An 18293-nucleotide genomic window follows, 5' to 3' on the forward strand; every position below is an offset into this window, starting at 1 on the left:
CTTTTCTGGACTGACACCCGGGGCAATTCCATCAGACCACATCACCTCTCAGAGATAACGAGACTGACAGAGGGAGAAACAGCCACTAAGTGAAAGATGGCACAGCAATCTTTTTCACCCAGCTATTTATGCACAGATACATTATTTGAAAACAATAAGCCACCAGATATAAAGTGACCTTCACTGTGGAGGTGGCACACTGAAGAGCATCCAGGGAAGAATGATTATTGAGTGCAGGACTGATAATACAAGTTTCTTCTTTAAAACCTATTTCACAAACTGCAATTTGAAATGTTCTTTGTTTAAGGCAGCAATTACAAGACTGCATTAAAAAAAAAAAAGTAACTGGCAGGAAAAAGAACTGGAGAGACATAGGCAGGAGGAAAAGATGAGTATTTATGTGAGATTTCCAACTGGCGAGGCATAAAGAATAAAGCCCTGCGATGGAAGTGGTACCACAACCATCAGTAGCTGGGTCACAGCATCCCATACCAGGATGGGCTGAGGAAAAAAAAAACAAACTGGCTCTAAGGAGAGCTGGGTCAAACACAGGGGCAAGGAAAAGGCAGTGGCAGTGTAAATGAAGGAGGGACAAAGTGAGAGAAGCACCCAAGTAACAGGAGTTTCAGTAACAGAGAGATGACAGGAAAAGCCCAGAAAGGTGACAAGTCAGCCCAGCAAAGGTTTAGTTTCAAATTTGTAAGGCCTAAGAATACAACTTCTTCAGATAGAAAGTCACTTTTGAAACAAAAATCAGTTGGAAAAATTACTTCAAAACACTACTTAACCCAGAAAAATGAATGGAAAATAACGGGTTCAAATTCATTATGAGTTCAAATGAGCTGCTCAATCAGAGTAATTTCTTTGTAGCATATAAGAGCCAGGTAGCATGCTGAATGTAAAATTTCCTAATAGACCTAGAGGCTTATTTTCAAAAGATAGTTATTCTCAAATCACTTGTAAACACGATTTCCTTTTTTTTTTTTTTGTTTTTAATGGTGTTTTCTATGCAAGCAGCCTACAAATGATGAAAGCATCTCTGCCTGTAAAAATGTTTTCCCTTATGTTTCCAGATCCTGATTCTAGCTATGCCTCTGAACCACAGGTTCCAACACACGGCAGCAGACAAGGTACCTCTAAGCACGGTAACACTGAGATAAAGATGGAAGGGCATCGTTTTACACCTTGACCTGGAATACCTGGTACAGCCAGCACTCCCCAGCACCAGCCCTGGTTCTGGAAGACAGGTTGGTCTGCAACCCTGGGCAGAGCACTGGGATTAAAAAACAGCTACACGTGACACCAGTGCCAACATAATGAAACAGCTCATCAAATCTGAAAGACAGATTCCACTTTGGCTATTTCGTTGTTGTAATTCATTAACCAAATTAATACTGCCAACAGTATCGCTATATGAGAACATCACTACAACAATTTTCTGCCTCCAGTTATTGAAGACTGCAAACAGCACAGGCTTTAGACTGCCATGAGACACTCTCATTTCTTTCAAAAAAGCTCAAAACGAAGGGAAAGAATGATGAGAGCCAAAAGCTTTCAACCATATTCTAAGCTGAGATAGCAGCAAAACAAAGCAGACCTGGAGAGAAAGGCAGGCCAGAATTTATATAAGGGATTACCAGGCACACAGGTTGAATCTGTAGGAGGATGAGGGTAAACGCACAGTGAGGAGTCAAGATTTGCATTATTAAACTGACCGAGAATTAAAAAAATAGCAGTACGAGAATAATTGATTCTGGAGATTCCAGGCAAATGTAACCACAAAGGCTTTTTTTTTCTCCTCCTGTTTTTCCTCCTCCCTCTTCAAAACAGAACTACTTAATTTGTGCTAAAGGCAGATCCATGGCCCCCAAGAATGAGAAAAGTTATTACATTTACTTGAAAGAAGAGCTCTGACAAAGAACAGCTGTTGTGATGCCTACATAACGGTTCAGAGGGTGACAGTGTGTTTCCATTTTAACTCTCCACTTCTGCAGAGCTATTTAGAAACTAGCCTAATATTACCAAAACAAAAACCAAGTAAAATTTCCATTATCGCAAGTTCAAATATACAGATATGACAATCTTTTTTTTTACAGTCTTAGACCCAGGGAGATCAATCTTATGACTGATACAGACAAAAACTTGACAGTACACGACAACACTATGGATGTGTAATAGATCCATCACACCCTGTGAGCAAAAACTAATTAACCTTTGCACCAGCCAGTCCCTTCTAAGCAGTTAGTCTGCTCTCATCATGGTTACCATCAAAAAATTCACAGCCACGTCAGCTGCAGAAATTTCAAAACCAGTGAGCAAAGTCCAGCGGCGGGTACAAAATGAACACTGAAATAGTCACCTTTCGAGCCCAGCTGCGCAAAGGTGCTTTGAATAACATGGTGGCCTAAAAAAAATATGCCCAGTAAGACTTTACCCTCGAGCTGACAGAGCAGCATGCCAAGGAGGATCCTCACTGTTTTACAGTAAAAAGGGAGTCATATGGCCAAGGCATTAGGGAGTCTGTGTATCCACACACTACGTGTGCTGCATAAAACACTGGGAAACTTTCTGTACTTTGCCAGCTTGAAGCAGCACTTTTAGGCACGTCTAGAATGAAGGTTTTTCTTTTCTTCTACAGGGTTATTATTTTCTTCTATAGGGTTATTATGAAACAGTCTCTTTCACACCTTCTTCTCTCGTAACATTGCTAGTTTGTTACCTGTCTGGTTCCTGGAAGAAATTAAGAAGCTAATGCCTTAATAATAATCCTGTTTCTGAACACTGGCTCATTGTAAAACCTATTTAAGGAAACAGAGGCATAATGTATTTGCATCAGCTTTGGGTTTATCTTGCCTCTGGAAGTGCTATTTAAGAACAGTGACAACGATAACCTGTTTATGAAAACTTTTTTAAGCAATCCACAGTACCTGACCAATGGCTGAAACACCTTAGAGAGCATCTCCAGGGAGCAGGAAATGGAGAAGAAATACTTACTACCCAAATAAATTGGTGCAAGCACATGAAGATTAGGAACATGTCACACTGCTGTCCTCTAAAATTTAACAGCCCTCCTCCTTCCGCTTCTCCACCTTTGCCTGCCTCTCCTCTGGCCCATCCCTCAGCCCCATTGCAGAATCACAGAACTGGTGGAGTTGGAAGGGACCTCTAGAGATCCTCTAGTCCAACTCCCCTGTTAAAGCAGGATGGCCTAGAGCACATCACACAGGATTACATCCAGGCAGGTTTTCAAAGTCTACGAAGACAGAGACTCCATGACCTCCCTGGGCAGCCTGTTCCAGTGCTCTAAGGCTTCAGGGGCCGTTCAGTCAGTTCTTGCTGCCAACCTTCCGGCAGAAGAGAGGAGAAGGAAAGAATACCAAAACCACCCAACTCTTAATTTCACAAGCAAGTCATCATTCATTGCATTAAAAGTAAATAATCCAGAAGAAATCCTTTCTGATTTGATCTTCATTTCTGGCTTTAATGTCCAATTACAGCCTTTCCCCCCTCTCCACCTCCTCCTTTGCCTGGCTACCAGTTCATCTGCAAAGAACGGTGAGTGCACAACCCACCAGCCACAGCCCCACCACCATGGCCATCAGCATCCGATCGCACCAGGCAGCCGTTGTAAGGGGACAACAGTCTCCCTAGCAGTCCAGGTAAATCCACGTCTGCTTTGATTCCAGGAGGACTTCGCTTACACAGCGATAATCAATTTTATTCTGCTTTTTCTAAAGACTCTTCGTTTCTGAAGTGACTCAGTGCATCCCAGGAGTGGATGCTTTGAATTAGAGATGATATTTTCAGTCTGCTCTTACCAATCTCTCCCAGATTTTACCTTAAACATCGTGCCTCTCCCCTCCCACTGCTTATTTTAATTGGGAAGCTCAAGATTACAGTCCATCAGCACAGTAGAGCTCTACAGTAGATAAAGTCCTCTAGAAACTAGACTGAAGGTATCAAAGCCAGTTCACTTGTGGTCTCATCCGGTTTCACATCACGTTCTTCACTAATTTGAAATTGGTTCATCAGCTCCTCGGGTTAAGGAAGCCACTAAAGTCAACATTTTAAGTCTCTCTAAGCAAGACTTGATACCAAATTTAGCGAAAACAAGGATGCTCCCTGGGTTAAATGGGCATCCGCATGTCAGGGAGTTTGAGTTGACTTCTCATTGGGGAATATTTTTAAGTAAGAGCACTGTGTGACTGTTATTAAGAATTATTGCGATACACAAATATGTGCTAAAAAACAACTTTTAGAATACAGGGATTTGTTCAGGGGAAAAGAAAAACAGTACTTTTCATGCATTCAACTTAAAAAGTGTGATAAAACTCTCTAAAACAAATAGCATAAAACAGAATAAACCTGTCAAAGGAATAACATTCCAGTGTATCAGATGACAAAATGCAATAACAAACAGATGTGAAGTGGGATTAGATCTGTTTAAAAAATGCATTATCTGTCTACAAAACCAGAATATATTTCAGAAAACAATAGAGCTCTCTTAAATGAATTTGAGGGAGCAAGACCTATTAAATGAACAGTTTTCATATGCAGCTAAAAACCACAGGCAAATAGTAGGAATTCTTTTCCTCCTCATTTTCCATTGTCTTTTTCAGTGCCTACCCCTGATTTCCCCCATCACCTTTCAGACCCAGGTTCGTTTCTAAGGTCACTATTGTTCAAGCACTCATCTCCCAGGAAGATCTCTTTTTCAGCGCCAAAACACTATAAATTTCTCTCAGTGTGAAAGGCATTTGAACTGCACAGTAATCCCAGTACCTTTTTGCCCGTCTGTCATCACAGCTGCCCTGATGTGTCACTGAAATAATTATTGGGTGAGGAAGTCATAGCCAGATAGGAATATAACCATGCAGAACTGGGAGAGGAACATTCCTACAAAAATCTAATCCATCCCAAAGCTGAGAAGCCTACCCTCACTTTCTGTCCCCTTCGTATTACTCGTATGTAACTCTGTCACATCCCAATAAGTTGTCGATACACACAGCAGGATAAGGTAGAAGAAACTACTTCCCCAACCTGATGGGATTTCCTCTCTGTATGGAATTTTCTGGAGTGAAATGATGGTAGTGGTCCCAGTGTTACACACAACGAGGCAAGTTTAGGACACACAGACCTTCAAAGTACATTCTTGTGGAAACTGCCAAACCTTTGAGAAGTCCTGAACCTCCCCAGCAGTGACCTGTGAATGGCTTTACACAGTGCTACTGAGGCTCGATTCTGCAGCCTCTCTGATTCCAGCAGAGGTGTCTATACAGAGGACTGACAGAATGCAGCTTTCATTTTCCTGCCATTATTTCTTCAAATGGACTCAGCTGTCTAAGAGTAAGTGTAATTACAAGCCCCAGAGAATGCCATAGCTGCTGCAACCCAGAAATGCAAGGTTATCTCCACGCATGCTCAGGGAGACATTCAGCCTCTGCAGAGGGCCAGCGAGGGATCCGTGGGGCTCTTCAGTCACGGTCAAGTGCTCCTATGAAGATGCAAGTGGTGCTTGGACCTCCAAATGACCCTCTGCACAGGCATATAATTCACTTCAGGAGTGCCGTGTGAGGACTGCACCCTTTATACTTATATTTATAATGAATAATTGTAAAAGTATTTTCCCATGCAAACGAAATATGAAATGAGAAGTCACGAAGCTGCTCAAACTTCTGGTCATCTGAACAGTTTTCCTTTGCCTGAACTGATAATCACCTGTGCTCAAGAGGCTGGGCGGGTTTCTCGTGGTCACCTGTTGCCTACCTATTACTGCTAAGAACAAGGAAAATCGTTCCCAGGCAGCATGCACAAGAAAAAAAAGGAAAAAAATAAAAATGTACCACATAATGATTATTAAAGCTCCATTCTTTCATTTGCAAGAACTCACATTTTATAGAAAGAAAAAATGAGTATCAGGAGATAAGGAACCGTTAATGAGCCCTCTGCCTTGGTTTCAATTACACTGTGAAATTAATTTAATGCACTTTAAGAATACAAGAGGTAATCGCTCTCTCTTCGTAAGAGGTTGCAATTTTCTCTAATAAAGTGTCAATATAAATACATTGCTTTAAGAGAGGGAGAACAAGTCAGTTAATTCAGAAAGAATGGGACATATTCAAACAAATGCTATCAAGGAAATCAAATCGCAAAACTAATAAATAAATAAACTGGCTGAATGAAACTTGTGTGGCAGAGAGCTGGTAAATTGGGGTTTAATTAGAAACTTATTTTTAAAGAGTGTTTTATGCTAATGATATGCATCCAAGTGATTAATGCTGTGAAAGATGACATTACTCCAGTAATTTAAAAAAGAGGAGTAGCCCATGTGAGGAGAGGTGTTTATGGCTGGAAGCAGCAAGAAATCTGAGACCAACGAATCTGAAAATAAATACATATGTAGATACAAAAGGTTAATAATGCTCGTGGACTTCAAACATGCTGGCAAAATGTGAAAGGGCTACACAGACTGGACAAACGCAGAGAGCTTTCTGATGGATTGCAAAGGCTGACAAGGCTGGATCAGCCAACTCTTACACCGAGACACTGGATGGAAGGAAACAAGATCAAGAGATGTTTGCCCATTTGGGTATCCACTAGCTCTGCTTTGGAGGATGCGCTACCAGAGTCACGACCTGGTGCTCCAAAACGCTGAACCCACCCGCCGGCACTTAGTAAGCCAATACGTAAAGATTTGGGAGATCTTTCCCGCAACCACAAGAATCAATTTGATCTAAGCAGGAGCAGCACACAGAAAACCACATGGAAGATTGCCGGAGAGGTAGGAGGCAGCTCCTGCGTGGAACTGAGCTGAACTGAAAAGAGGTCGATCTGAACAGTCTATTTCTTACTAAAAGAGAAGAAAAGAAAACTGGGAAATCTCCCAAATTCTCCTTAATGGACTAAAACACTTTTTAAAAGAGTTGTCTACTTTAATTTTCTTGGGTTTGAGGCAATGGGACATACAAAGCAAATTGCCTCCCAGCCTGTTGAAGCAGCGACAGTGGAACAGCCTTATGTGTCTCTCAAGTAATTAAAGCTACTCAGCTTCTGAACAGGTGCCTTGCAGCAACACCCAAGATGTGTTATAATCCCCCAGTAACACAGTGCCTAACACATTTTATTGCCTAATTACTCCCACACTCACGTTTAGTGCCCTTGTTAATCCAGCACTTCAGGAGAACACTTGCTTTACTTCAACATGTCTTGATCCTAATCTTCCTGTCGTCGGTGTAAATCAGAACTCATTTCACTAACGCTAATGGAGCTACCGCAGTGTCAAATGCCTAGGAATGGAAAAATCGGGCCTCTATCCCAAAATGAACGTTTAGTCTGGCACCAGCAGTATGTATTTATTTTCTTGCGTCAAAACAAAATATGCTTTTTCTCTGGTACCAACTCAAAGCAGAGCTTTTAAGCTGTCAGTGCTGAGATCAGCCTCAAGTCCCAAAAAGGTATTCTTTTCCTGACTCTTACCATAGACACCACAGTGCTATCTTTGCTAGCAGCTTGGATGATTCTGTTCAAGGCACACTACAGGTTCGCTCATCCTATCCTCAGAAAGACAATGATGCAAATAAAGGAGAACGCAGGGCAATGCCATTAAAGATAATCAATATAACGAGTAGACAGAAGACAGTGCAGACATAGGAGGTCAAATAGAACATCCCAGCTGTCAGGTCACAATATAATTGTAGTTTCCCAAGTGTGTCTCCATTGCCACACAGCGGAGAGAGGGCAGATGCGACACCCCTCTTCAAGGGCTGGGATGTGCGGTGTCCGAGCCCTTCTAGTGATACAGAGTTAATGTATGGTGGAAATTCAGCCTCGTGACATACAGAAATCTGAAACTAAGGGAAAGCTCCAGACCACCCGACTGCATTGCTCTGCTGTTGCTCAGCTGCTCACACCTCACACCAGTGCCAGCAATGGAAGGTATGTCGCATGTCGCCACGTGTTGCCTGCTCTAGTCGAGAGGTGGCGTCCCTGGCAGCAGGGAGGCTGCATTAAAATGATCTCTAAGGTCCCTTCCAGCTTAGGCCATTCTATGAGTCTATGACTACCATGACCACAAATTGGCTTGCGATGCTGCTTTGCTCATGAGCTGCAGGCAATACTGCACCTTTGAGGAGATAAAACAGCACAAAATCAGCCAGAGTTGTGCATATTGCAGAGTCCTTCCTAACGGTCAGGCACTGAGAAATAGCGGCATTGCAAGTCAGAGTGTGAGGACAAGAGGAAAAAAAAAGGAAACAAAATTTCCACACTCTATATACAGAAATAAGATATCTGCCTATAAATCAAAAGTGATATCCATTGAGATAGTGAGAATGAACACTAGAACTACCATCATTTCTTGTCCTTTTTGATTCATGTCAATCAAGAAAAACCCTAAAGAATAAGACCACGAAAAAGCAGTGGCTCTAGGCATCCTCAGGCCCTACTCATCTTTTTTATATCTCTTATCAAATTAACATTAGTAAGAGATCCTTTTAAAAAAGAGATGGCATTCAGAAAGAACAGAAAGAGGTTAGCTTATTGACTCTTCCTGGTGACCCAACAGGTTAATGAAAATTAAATCGGTTTGCAGAAGTCAACTCAAGGTCAAACACTTATGTGACATTTTTCTGAAGTACTAAAATCAGACAGTGCAAATCAAAAGGTCATGCAAGAACTTCAAGCTATGCAGGTTTTTATTTGAATAGTCACAGAGCACGGATCTTTCCTGCTGTATAACAACATTCTTCAAACAATTCCAGAAAAAGGAATAACTGAAACAGAAGAAACTACAGGTTTCCAAAAATGAATTAATCCAGTTTCTCTGATCTCATGAAGAGATCTCTCGCCCATGCTCTGCAAAAACCCTGGGGAGACTCATTTCACCCAGACTTGTCTTACCCAGTCCTACTCTTTCCACCACCAGAAAGCCAAAATGAGGTATTTGAAAAGGTCACATCACTACCAGCTGGAAAAAACTGAGGGGGAAGGAGGGGAGACTGAGACACATAGGATGTTTGTAACCCAGAGAAATGAGTTAAATACAGGTTTTACAAGGAACTTTTAAAAAGGAAAGCAACAAGAGGGTATGGGGAGCAGCAGAGCCACAGATGAAAAGGAGAAAGGGAAGAAATGGCTCATCCTCCTTGGCTTTCAGTGGTGACACAACTGCTTACAGCCCCACTGCAGTGAAAAGCGCTGCACAGAGGGGAAACTTCACAGAGCATCTGCCATCCAGGGCACAGCTTTCTGTAACAGACTGGGGGCTGTCTCCATGGGAAGATGGAAAAAGTCCTCTTCTGCTACCCAAACACTTAGCTGGGGCTTCTTTGGACCCTCCCAGCTCTTCTGTAAGTGCAGATGCAGAAGTGATTAGGAGAAAGTACTTGGAAGTAATTAACTTCTCCTTCTGTCGCAAGACAGAAGAGGGGGGGAAAGAATGGTAAAAGATGGGATGGTGCCTCAAAGAAAAAAAAAAAGTCATAGGTTCTTGCTGATTTTGTTTAACTTTTGAAAGCCTGCAGGCAGTAACACAGTTATTGGGCGTTACAGCAAGGCAGTGAGAACACAAGATGGTAACCCTAAGTTTTGGAAAGAGAGAGCTACCTGTAGCACCGCCTGTGGCAATTATCCTCTTATTTCCTTACAGCTCATTTTGAGACTATGGCATCTGTTGAGAAAGTCTTTTTTACAACTACTCCTCTGTGTTACAAGTAAATCGGTTTCTGACACCTTTGCTAGTAAAGTAGCCCCTGGGGTGATTTTCAAAGTCCTTAAAAGAGTTGTTAAAAGTAACTCTCAACTCCAAGAAGGAACTCAGACATTGTCATCACTGGTCCCTCAAGAGCTACAACCTTGTGAAGCAATGTGGGGATAGGAGCATTGCATCTGAACAATATTTGTCTTGGGCTTGCTCACTCTGGTCTATTTGACTTATCAGTTTGATGTTTTCTGAACAATCTGCAATGAAAATAAGAAACGTACTAGTTTGTTGAGTTACACCATTAAAATGGTGTGATATAAGAATTGCGTCCTGCTGTGGTCAAGGTTAGACTTAATGCGAGATCCCCTCTTACTTATCTACTTTATAGAGTTGCAGAGAGAATGAACTTGATAGGAAGTTAATGTTGCTTTTTTCAGTGATATTCTGGCAGAATCAGTGATATTCTGGGCAGAATCCCCAAGACAGAAAAGCTGTAGACAGAATAAGTGAAAGGAAGAACCAGAGAGACAGAGAAAGATACCCTGTCTTCAGAAAATAAGAGCCCACACATACAGTGGAGTGGTTCTGGAAGTTTCTGCCTTTGTACTCTTAAAAAAAATAAAAAAGAAAGAGAGAAAGAAAAAGAAGGAGGCTTGCTCTTTGAATAGTAACTGTAATCAAGTTGTGTCACCACTGCAGCTTTTACATTACTGGCATTATGCTTTGCAGGGAAATAGAGACCCACATACCTTTTGTTGCCAGCCGGACACAGTTGATTTTTGTTTCCTGAAAAATAATAAAAAAAAAATTACAGGAAAACATCAAGGTGTGTAATTTGCCCATCTACGATAAATATACATTCCTTTTAAAAGGTACAAATATAAACAAGCATTTTTCTTACACTTGATGTCTGAAAATGCCACCAACAGGTCTAGTTGCACAAAACACTCCCTACTAATGGATTTGTCCACAGCTGCTTCTGTAACTGTTGAGAAGTTGAGAGTGACAACATGCTTTTCCACACTCCATGTGTGAGTGATGGGTCCCCCGTAAGTGCCTGATGAACTAATAGAATTTACCAGTTAAATGGCCTGATCTGTAGTAGGCAGACAAGGCTTGGGTCACAAGTCCATGCAACTGTACATTTAATTTTCATGCACCATTACTGCAAACCCTGCAAATTGGGTATTTATTTAAACACATGGCAAACAGACACCGAAGTACTCATTTGAATATCTCAGCTCTCTGATATGTATGTGAAGCGAACCAGCAGCCTGTAGGGCCAGCTCTGCCAAATGAGCTGTTCAAACACAACCCACACCATCACGGTTTTTCATCATAGAGTCAGGACAAAACCCAACACTTTTGTTCAGTCAGCCTCAGAGCCTCCAGATCTGCGTAAACAGGAGTTTGGATCAGAACATCAATGTAGTATTTGCTTAACTACTGGCTCAAACACGGCTGTATCTGCTGAAAGCCTCTCCTTTCTGGTACCCCCAGCTCCTCATTCCCCAGCCCCTACTGATGTGGGTTGCTTCGGTCCAACACACGATTGTCGTCCAAATCCAAATGCGTTGCTTTGGTTAGAAAGCTTTGTCAAGCGGTAGTCTGCTGCAGGGTTTTTGTACCACTTCATGTCTTTACACGCTCTCGTACATGTCTCAGGTGTAACAAACACTGCATAAATTACTGTGTGTAACAATGCCACATTAATATGGATGCTGCCCGTGCTTTGGAAACAACAGCCCAGCAAACGCACCACAGAGCGCCTTGTTCCATCCTCAGACAGGAAGATGAACAGGCTGTGAATTTGCTCTTGGAGAAAAAAATCTGTTCCATCTGTGACAGAGCCTCCTTGGCCTGATCAGAAACATGTAGTACCACCGTGTCTTCTTCCATGCACGTCATTGCAAAGAAAAAATGGGACAAGGCAGGATCGACACTGGGAAATGTAAGAGCGATTCTCTCTCTGTGCTCGCCTTGAGATACCAGTGAGTCACGCTGTCTGGAGATAAGCAACCCTGTGCACAGTCTAGGAATGTCGAGATAGTCAGAAGGACAAACTGTCCCTTTGGTCTTGCCTTCCAACACTCTTAAGTAACTCCGGAGCATCAAGGACAGATCATGTCTATCAAGGACATCCCTTCTCAGTCACAGAGTCCCCAGAGCAGGACTGACACCCTATTCACCCCAGGAAACCAGAGGCATCTCTCTTTGGCACGCCAACCCTTCTCTCCCTCAAAAAACCAACTTCCCTTTCACAACCTGTACAACCGCCGGCACCGCAAACCCACCGCAGCTGCGCAACAGAGCTCCCCATTCATGCCTGCCTTGTGTATAATCAGTGCGAATTGCCAGCTATTCTGGAAATCCAGAATCTTTATTGCTAGTGATGATATACGAAGCAGGAAAAAACTCAGCTTTATTTTGAGAGCACAGACTCAGCACATAATGCTGGGAATTATAAGACAGATGTAGTTTACAGGCTACGACAAGGTGACCTGGAAAATCAGTGACGAAAAATAAACAAAATATATCGATTGCCTTTTTGCAGTCTAAAAGTAGGTGGATCGCTTGCTCAAGTTTTGCTGAGGAAAGTTTTCTTGTGCATTTGTTGCTTTCTGCTGGCTTCCAAGCGTACCAAAAAGCTAGAGAAATTAGTCAATGCTCAGAATAGAAGAGGTGAGAAAACAAAAACTGAAATCTTGTTACTGATGCTGTAACTGATCTCATTTGAGCATGTGCATCCTCCTGCCCATTACCCTCCCACAGGGTAATTTGAGAAGACAGGATGCAGTGCGTTCTGTTTGCATCCACATCTACTAATTGCTGCGTTTAGCACAGACGATCATAGTTATTAGAAGACCATGATCTGGCACTGCTAAAAGCAAGGGCAATCAATCACTAGAGGAACAAGACATCTGGATTTCAGAACTTCATTTCAAATTGCATCTTCTCAGAAGGAAAACATAAAAGAAACCTGCACAGATGCCAAGCATCCAGCTACTAGGGATGCTAAAGTTTAAAGACTTGAACTTAGTCCATATTCCTGATTAGGGCTGATTATTCCATCGATTTCCATGGATCACTTCATTGATCAACCCACTGCTCATGTCCTTGGTGTCTCATAAAAATGAGATCTCTTCAAAGAGGTACTTTGATTGATGCTGAGAATTGTGAGTTTGTATGAACTTTTCTACCAAGAAACATAAAAAAATACACATGGGTTTGGCTCCCTCCTCCCCTCAAAAAAACTTGCAGTAAAACCATTTTCCCACAGTCAGATTTGTTTTCTGAAAAATTGCTACTTTTAATTCAGGAAAGGTGGTTTCCTGTATACTGTAAAGATGCTTCTTTTCAGCCAATAGTAAAGCAGGAATAAACAATGTAAGTAATTCTCAGTAATCCATCCAGACGGTTTCAGGCAATTATAAGAAAAAGAATGAAATAAAGGAATAATAATAAAAAAATAGTAATACAAACCCCAAAATAATTTCCCCAAATTTCAGACTCTCTTGCTTCTGAAAATTCTTTCCAATGCTGTGATACCCAAGTCCCATATTATGGTATCCCAGAGGTTTTATAAAGCTTTATACAAATATAACAATCTTAATAATGACCCAAGATCCTACATATGCAGCACGAGGTATCTGTTTCGTATTATGGCTGAAGTCATGGGAATAACTTCATCTAAGGTCCCTGCAGCACTACTCCTTTGGCTCTCCATCACCGCCAGGTTAAGGCAGACATTTCAGATACTGCAGGAATACATCCTACAGCTCCAGATCCAACCTTCACTTTCCAACACGCTTCACACCCTGAAAGCTTTCTGTGCATTAAGCCCATCTATGTGTTTACCAGAGCATATTTATGCATGTTTGTTTCCAGGAATTCACTTCCATACGAATAAAACACGATTATAGTGTACCCTCACACTCAAGGCTGATTCTTGGCTAAATTTTCAAGTCCCTGCCCAATGGACACAGATCGTACAAGGACTGTGTTCCGGAGTGTTAGCAAGCTGTTGCTGGAAGCCAGCCCTGGACCCAGAGTTAGAATGAGCTGGAGACCCTCTTGGAGACCCTCTGAAGAGACCACGGGTTGTGCTGAGGAGCTGGGGAAGCCCCCGCTGTTGACACAGCTCACACACGCTGACTTGAAACTACATGCCCTCCTTCTGAACTTCCAGTTTTTTTAAAAACTTTCTTGTAATATAGTTTCTTTCTTTTTCGAAGAAAGGGAGCTGATGCCGTCTACTAATCACTTAGGTTCCTAACTGCATATCTTCACAACCTAGAAGGGCAAATGTTGGGTTTTTCCTCTTTTCTGTTAAAATGACAGCTTGCTGTTTACAGACTATGAACAATTAAAAAGAAAAAGTGGAGCTTTTTCATCCATCTGTTTTCACGCCCACAATTTTTGCCTCCCCTTACTAGTGTTATGACTTTGTATTAGTTAAACAGCACTTGCCTTGTCCAGAGAACCACCTGGCAGCACCAATGAGACCTGCTGTCCCCACATGGGCTGTTTGGGACTGCCTCACCACAGGCAGTTTTGTCAGGCAGCTCAAATAGGGGATGTGCAGGTTTAACTTTTGCTGGTGCACAGACAAGACAAGTAATTTTACCAGTCGACAACTTGGTCTCAGTTCCCTCTTTTTGCTGCCAATGTGCCAGAGTTAGACGGTGGGCACGCTTGTTGGCAACCGGCTTCACACAGGATAGAAATCGTGGTTCTGTTTACTGAACATCTTAAAGAATTACGTTTTTGGTCCTCCATAAATTTTGCCCAACTCCCCTATAATTTCTGTTGCCAGCTTAAGGAAACTGCTGGCACAGAAAACTCTTCACCGAGAGACTAAGCAAAACCTAGTATCGTCTTTCCATTTCCTATCTAGAAAACACTCGGGTCCACATAGTCTGGCCCAGTATGGCCAGCCAGATGTGGAAACAGGGTCTTAGCAAGAGTGTTCTGCAGGTACTTTGTCTCTTCCCCAGTAGCACCAAGGCTAAGAAGGAGTAAACCTAAATGAGAACAACTGTACCCCTGAAATCCTACTGAACACAGAGCTCCTGAAAGCTGTTTAACAGTTCACAGAAGCAACACAGGCAGCCTTGGTGCCTCTTCACTTGGCTTGTGCTGAAGTACCTCCTTGGATTTTTTTGTGGACCATCTCCAAAGGGATGAACGCCACCTCTCTGCAGGCAGCTCTCTCCATATCTTCAAAATGTCCCAGAAGAAAAATGTGTTCTACCATGAGAAATCCAGCCTGAAGTCCCCTGATAATAATGAACTGCCCAACTGTGCATGTAGTAGAAGTCATTAGAGAGGGAGGAAGAAAAAAGAAATCAATGAGAATCTCTGTAGAGTCTATCATTCCCTCAAAAATAATATTCTCATTGATTCCTGTGGTGCTACTTTTCACAATTCCAGACTGAACACATCACTCACCTGTTGGAGGAGCAGCTGGCAGCAGCCCCCCAGCCTCACCAGCTGCCTTTCAAAGGCTCCTGCCTCATCTCCCATTTAGAGGAAAAATGGCCAAGGGTTATTGATTGCACCTGTGTTGTTACAGATTTCATTTTAACTTGATGAGGTAAAACACAAGGGCATGAAGGGTTTTTAGGAGGCTCTTGTTTCTGAACTACTTGAAAATTCAGGCAAGTTTTGCACAGCAGCCAAAGAATTCTCCTCATTTGAGCAAGACTGTCACCTCCAATGACCTAGAGAGAAAAAACTGCAACATTTGACTACGAAGTCACTATAAGAATAAGAGAGGATAAGGAGTAACGTGGCATTGTCAGCCTGGCCTCCCCTTTCAGAGAGATAAACAGTGAAAGGGCTGGGAGTTTAAAGGCGGATGAGCTCAGGGCAGGGGTTCAGACAAGGAAAACTTCAGCTGCCGGTAGTGGGTGGCCCCTGGACAACCAGCAAACATCAGTTAACTGCCAAAGGAGAGTGAAGCAAGATGTCCATTCTTCTTCCTGTGTCACATCTGCTGCCAACTCCTTCTACCAACCGAACAGTAACTAAGAGCGCTTCTCACCCCCACAGCTACAAAGCCGGGAGCTTCTGTTTCCTTCTTCTCTTCCCTCCTCGCCCCTTACTTCAAACTCTGACACATTTCAGCTCTGCATCTGGCTTTCAACAGTCCCTAGGAGGCAAATTCACACGATTTGGAAGCGTTTTGTATAGCAAAGCTGAAAACCATTCTGCTTCACACATGTTCTATTTAGACCCCTGTCTGTAAGCAGCACCATATTGACCAAACTTCATGCAACTGTCCACAAAATAGAATTCAGGCAGCGCCAGCTCTCTCATTCAAAGTCTCAGACAGCAAGTACAACACTACACAAGAGAAGGCAGCAAAGCTTGTGATCTGATTTTGCAGCAATTTGCCATACTTGTTTTGCATCCAGCTGTTAATTATGCTCCTTTCACTGCAACAATCCTGGCTAATGGTTGCAGAGCAGACGAGAACACGGAATGAGCACAACCCCCCATATTTCGGGAGCTGAAACAATGCAGAACTCCTCTAACACTTCTAACTCCTCCTAATCAAGCTTTTTTTTTTGACCAAATTCAGAATGCTGCTTCAAAACAAGCTCTACCTGGAGTCCTACATTTTGAAAGGAAGATGTTCTGGTTCGTTGCACGAAGGTTTCTCATTGCAGGTTCCAGGTGTGGAAAGAAGTTTCATCATTCCACAACTGTCAGTGATTAATGAAACTACAGAATATCCTAATTAAAAAATGAGTGACAACATTCTGTTAAGGTCTTCAAGTGCAAGGGAACATAAGGCTGTATTTTAATGGTGCTAAACTGTTACCGTTTCAGAGTTTTTGCAGATGTGCATTATTAAAAATGCCACGTTGCAGCCATAACTATTAGCGGGCTTGACGAAGACCAGTCAAGGCTGCTCAGGTTATAGACACAAGTGAAAATCCAGAAATCTTAAATACAAGCTACTTCTGCAACAATTCTGGGAGCTTATTATTTACAGCTACAGAAGACTGTATGCAAATCAGATCTGAATGTTTGATGAGTGGGGCTTTGGGATTTTTATCATGAAACAAAAAGTATCACAGCTGCTCCTCTGAAGATCCATATTCCACTCTTTTTCCTCATAGCACTGCACTTCAAGGATATATAAGCAGATACTGTACAATTGCTTCCTCAAATAGGAGTCTGCTTTGTCTGGCAGGATCATTCTCACGCTGTCAAAAACCGTGTATTGTTTAACACAGACTCTTTTGATTATCGAAGTCCCTTACAGTCTTGTATTCCTACTGTATTCCTGCTCCTATTCTTGTAGTCCCAAACAGGCCGAGCAAGTCATCCTTCTTTTTGAGTCCTTATCAGCTTATATGTAGAGAGCATGATGCAACATGCCAGCTACAGAGATCCAGAGAAAGCAGGGACCACATGTTAGTGCTGCCTTAATCCAGAATGCCAAGGGAAGCCGACATTGCCACTCACATAACCCATTTATGGCCTATTATATTCTAGTTAAGCAAACAAAGGTTTTTTTTCTTCCCTGGGGATCCATTCACTAGCAATTAGCTATCACACAAGGGCAAACTAACCAGACACAGAAAGACATATACATATATTTCACAATTTCTGATATCAAGGCAAATCCGAAATTGAATTAATTGAGTAGCGCTGGAAGGAAACTCTATTGACTAGAAAGGAAACGAAGGTGAAAAACAACGCAGTGTTGAAGAGAATTGTGCTTGTCAGCCACACAGAAGAAACTCTGCAGGAGAATGGTGATAAATGAAGGTTGTAAACACCAAGATGTGTTGTGAACATTCGCTGGCATTGCTACTGTGTTAAACAATGTATGGTTCTCTGTGATCTGTGGCTGTGTTTTGTGTACAAAAGGCACTATCCCAAGTGAAGACCAAAGCCTACACCATTCACCTTTGATTGATTCTTCTAATTTTGCTCCTTCAGAGATGATGTCTTAGAGAATCTATCTATGTTAAAGTTATATTGATGAAAGCACTGGCAAGCACACTAATAAGAAACTCAGCTACTCAACTTCGTGATGCCACGTTAAAGCTATAAGGCTCTTTGTGAGACCAGAGTATAAAATTGTATCACATTATGTGATAATGAAAAACAATTAGGGGAGTCAAAGGGGAGGAAGTTGAATGATTTCTTAGTCTGGACCTGGCCTCTACCTGGTTAGCTGATCTGGCCCAAGACAGGGGAGTTAAAAGAGAAGGTCACAAACTATCCTAGGCTGGAACAGAAGACAAGGGAACAGGCCTTCCCTTTCCCTATGACAGGATCTTTTGGGGCAGTACGTGGCCACGATCTCAGTCTGAGAAGAGGGCAGGCTATGTTTGCTCTGCAGTTTCCATTTTAAGCTTAATATCACAGAGTAAGTACATGTAAGAATACAGTCCAGGCTATTCAAAACAAGCAAGACAGGCATGCGTATAGGCATCCATGCAGTTCAACTTACACAAGATGAAATTCCCGACTCTAAGTGCTACATTACGATGTGACTAAATGCAAGCCACAAGGTAATTCAACTTCATAGCTTTTGGGTAGTTCTCATCTCATAATTTATCCTCCAAAA

At 42.2% G+C, this 18293-nt stretch overlaps 1 protein-coding gene across 1 annotated transcript in view; it reads right to left on the reverse strand.

Annotated features, from left to right (window-relative positions):
* Positions 1 to 18293, reverse strand: part of LOC104277869 (receptor-type tyrosine-protein phosphatase T-like) — a gene marked incomplete at its 3' end in the record, with an annotated part of 98939 nt that overhangs the window by 57658 nt on the left and 22988 nt on the right. The window contains exon 4 of the mRNA XM_009874652.1: positions 10450 to 10486. Within this exon, the coding sequence (XP_009872954.1) occupies positions 10450 to 10486 (37 nt within the window). The remainder of the gene's footprint in view (positions 1 to 10449; positions 10487 to 18293) is intronic.

Source organism: Apaloderma vittatum, unplaced genomic scaffold (genome assembly GCF_000703405.1).
Source record: "Apaloderma vittatum isolate BGI_N311 unplaced genomic scaffold, ASM70340v1 scaffold4858, whole genome shotgun sequence".
Classification (NCBI taxonomy): domain Eukaryota; kingdom Metazoa; phylum Chordata; class Aves; order Trogoniformes; family Trogonidae; genus Apaloderma; species Apaloderma vittatum.